The sequence below is a fragment of the Prunus mume genome, linkage group LG3 (genome assembly GCF_029339155.1).
Source record: "Prunus mume cultivar Tortuosa linkage group LG3, ASM2933915v1, whole genome shotgun sequence".
Classification (NCBI taxonomy): Eukaryota; Viridiplantae; Streptophyta; class Magnoliopsida; order Rosales; family Rosaceae; genus Prunus; species Prunus mume.
Window position 1 is genome coordinate 27,069,316 of NC_142700.1, and position 4,071 is coordinate 27,073,386.

Genomic DNA, 4,071 nt, shown 5'->3' on the forward strand with positions numbered 1-4,071 from the left:
CTGACAAGCTTACTCTTGAGATTCACTATGGAGGTACACTGATGCAAGTAGCTGTCGGAAAAGGGGATAAATATTGTGGAGGGGTGGTTGTGTTTCTTGACAATATAGATGGAGATAAATTATTGTGGATTGAGCTAGTTAGGATTGCAAAAGAAATAGGTTATACAGGGGAGAACATATGCTTTTACTACAAGTTGCATTTTGATAAGGATTACAAATTAATAGGTAATGATGAAAATGTGTTGCAGATGGTTGCAGAAAGGCCTAACAGCAAAATTATCCATCTATATGTTGTTTCATTTGATGTGGCACTTTATGAGTTGTCATGGCAAGGTTAGCATGGGGATTTACTAAGTAAAACAGCAAGTAGCACCTATAAAGAAGCTGAAGGTTTAAAAAGGGAATATGAAGGGCAAAATGAGGGACAAGATGAGAATGGTACAAAAAATGGAGAAGTTAATATGCAGGAAGAAAGTGAAAGAGCTGGGAATGCTAGTGAAAATGAAGAGAGTGATGAAGAAGACGATACGGAGTTCATAGATAGTGACTATGAGCAAGATACAGATGCAGAAGAGGTGGACGTTGATGATACAATGTTTGAGGAGTGCATTGACAATCCAATTGAAAAATAGCCTGAAGGGGTTATGCAGGGGAGATTTCAGATGATGTCTAGAATTCAGAACATCTTCATAGCAAACAAGACAATGATGACGAGTGCGATGAGAATGGTGAAGTCACCAGCAATAGGAGGAAAAGAAATGTTCCAAACTTCAGACAATGGAGGAGAGAAGCTATGTTAAAAAATCCAACCTTTGATATTGGCATGCACTTTGCCAACAAAACAGTATTTAAAGAGGTCGTGCAACACTATACTTGCATGGTAAAGAAGAACATATAGTTTAAAAAGGATGACAAACGAAGAGTAAGGGTTGCATGTGAGGTGGGCAGCCCTTTTGTCATATTTGCTTCGAGAATTAATGACTCACCAACAATGGTCATCAAAACCTTGAATTTGGAGCATGAGTGTTCAAGGGATCAGAGAAATTACTGGTTGAATTCTACTTGTTTTGCTCAAAGGTATGCAAATGAGTTAAGGGCTGATCCGGATTGATCAGTTCCTGGATTTACAGCTATAACTCAGAGAGATTTTGGCTTGGAACCGAGTATGCAACAAATATATAGAGCTAAGCTAAAGGCAACGAAGTTAAACAAAGGTAGTTTTGTTGAGCAATTCCACAAGTTGCACGATTACTGTGAGGAATTGAAGAGGGCAAATCCAGGAAGTGCGGTTTTGCTTAAAACTGAGATGGAGGGTGATCAAAGAAGGTTTCATAGGATGTATATTTGTTTGGAAGTATGCAAGACTGGATTTTTGCAAGGTTGTAGGCCTGTAATTGGTATGGATGGGTGTTTCATTAAGGGACCACATCCTGTCAGTTATTGGCAGCAGTGGGGATCGATGGGAACAATGGAATGTTCCCGCTAGCTTATGCTATTGTAGAGATAGAGAATAAAGAGACATGAGAGTGGTTCTTAAGAAATCTGATTGCGGACTTAGCCATTGAAAATGGACATGGTTATGCTTTCATTTCAGATAAACACTTGCCCTTAGTGATTTACTTCCCAATGCAGAACATATGCATTGTGTCCGTCATTTTTACAACAATTTCAAGGCTTCACATAGTGGCCTGACATTGAAACAACTTATGTGGGAAGCAGCTAAGGCAACAACAATCCCTTGGTGGCAATGCCATATGGAGAGGATAAAGCAAGAGAGTGAAGTTGCTTGGAAGTGGTTGCACCCAAAGTCTGCAGTTCATTGGAGTAGATCACACTTTAGAACCCAATATAAGTGTGATATTTTGTTGAATAATCTTTGTGAGGCTTTCAATTCTTCAATATTAAAGGCAATGGACAAGCCAATTTTGTCAATGCTTGAGGGTATAAGGACAAATCTCATGGTGAGGATGGCAAACAGGAGGGTTGCAGCTTGGAAGTGGAAAAGGCATGTTGGTCCAAGGATTGAACAAATTATGGAGAAGAACAAGTTGGAGGATGGTTATTGTATTCCTACTTTGTCTGGGGATATGAAATATCAAGTCACAAATATGCATGGGGGGCAATTTGCGGTGGATCTTGCAATAAAAACATGCTCATGTAGGAGATGGGATCTTTGTGGGCTCCCATGTCCACATGCAATCAGTTGCATTCTTAGAAGGAAGCATGACCCTTACTCATATGTAGATGAGTGCTACAAAATGGAAGCTTATCTTAAGTGCTATAACCCTATTATTTCTCCAATGCCTAGTATGGATCAGTGGCTAAGCACTGGTCTTCACCCATTGTTGCCCCCTCTATTTAAGAAGCAAATTGGGAGGCTAAGAAAGAAAAGGGCTAGGGAGCAAGGTGATCCATCAACTACAACCAAAGGAAACAAACTATCTAAGTGGGTTCATGGCAAATTTAGTTGCAGCAAATGTGGCCAAGCTGACCATAATAAGAAAACATGTGGCAAATCAACAAGTCAACAGGTATATTATATTCTTACTTCAAGGAATTATATTATTAATTTTCTTATTGATTAATTACTAAAATTCTTCATATGCTTTGTAGCCTCCAAGTGCCGAAGTGGTCCCTAAACCTAGACAAAGGAAACCAAAACTTAAGGTTTTACAAAATCGTTGTATTGTGATTAAAATGGTTCTCATTATTGTATTATAGTTTGACTTTAATTATTGTCTAGGTGGCAAGAGAAGGGAGGAAAATGCAGCAATCAAGGTCAAACTCTAATGCTCCAGCAGGGAACAAGTATTTCACAACCTTCTTTAGCAGTTGTCAGGTTTTCACAACCCTCTCCAGCACCTCAAGTGGCATCACAACCTCCTACTGCACACAATTCTTCACCCCAACAGGCCTCAACATCACAAAATGTTCAAAGAAGGAAATTAAAGTCTCCAACAAAGAAAGGAAGGTCATGGAGAGTTTGAGATGATGTTTTATGGAACTGTAATTGGAAGTGGTATAAGGTTTTTGATGTATGATATTGTTTTGTTTTATGGAAGCTTTCTAGGGGTTAAAGTGATGGAACTGAAAGTGGTTTTTGATGGAAGTGGTCTAGGATTTTTGTATGTATAGAAGTGATTTTTGATGGAAGTCATGTAGGGGTTAATGTGATGGGATTGAATGTGGTTGATGATGTAATTGAAAGTGATTTTTTATATATGGAAGTGGTTTTTGATGTATGCAGTTGGTTCAATTTGTTCATAGTGGTTGGTAGTTTATTAAATTTGTTCAACGTGTGTTGTTTATAGTCCAATTTGTTCCATTCCATTTTCAAAGCTTTTAGCATGTGAAAATGAATTGCAGCTTTAGTTGCCCGCCAATTCCAACAAAAAATGGAGGGAAATGGTCCTGAATTGGTGGCAAATGGGTCTAAGGCATTGAAGAGGTCAAAACGGATTGGTTTGATGATTATATCCTTCATAAAATAGGGACTTAACAGTTTTTTTAACGGATCGACTATTTAAGAGCACCGATAATAATGTTAGGGACCATGAGTGATACAAAAAAACCTTAAGGATGCAATCTGATAGTTTCGCAAACGTCAAGGACGTTTTGTGATAAAAAGCCTTTTATTTTATTTCCTTGGCTGCCACGTGTCATCCTCTTATTGATCCAATTTCAAAAAATTCATTAAAAATTCATCCGAGCTCTGACAAATTCTCCGAAACTTACCATGTGCTTGTATCGACTTATACTATTTTTATATCCAAGAATCATAATTTTCTCACTTCAATTTCTAATACATGCTTTGAAAAAATTATAAAATTAAACTTAAGCACATTATAATCCGAATTGAGATTAAACACACTTACCATGATTTCCACATTAAACCAACTTCATAAATTGCTTACACATTTAATTAACCTTATATGACTTCTCAAAATATTAATAACAAAAAGAATCCATTTTTGAGGTTATTAATCACAAGACTTTTCATGCTGCAAACAACCTATTGGAATTTGCTAGTTTATTCTGTTTTAGGTATATAAAAAATTATGTTTCCAAAAA

At 37.3% G+C, this 4,071-nt stretch overlaps 1 protein-coding gene across 1 annotated transcript; it reads left to right on the forward strand.

The window, feature by feature from the left end:
- The first annotated feature begins 1,754 nt into the window (after positions 1-1,754).
- On the forward strand, positions 1,755-2,992 carry LOC148919271 (uncharacterized). The gene is made up of 3 exons (XM_089048834.1): positions 1,755-2,531; positions 2,614-2,667; positions 2,744-2,992. Exons 1-3 carry the CDS (start codon positions 1,755-1,757, stop codon positions 2,990-2,992), a joined length of 1,080 nt encoding a protein of 359 aa, XP_088904960.1.
- The last annotated feature ends 1,079 nt before the right edge of the window (positions 2,993-4,071 follow it).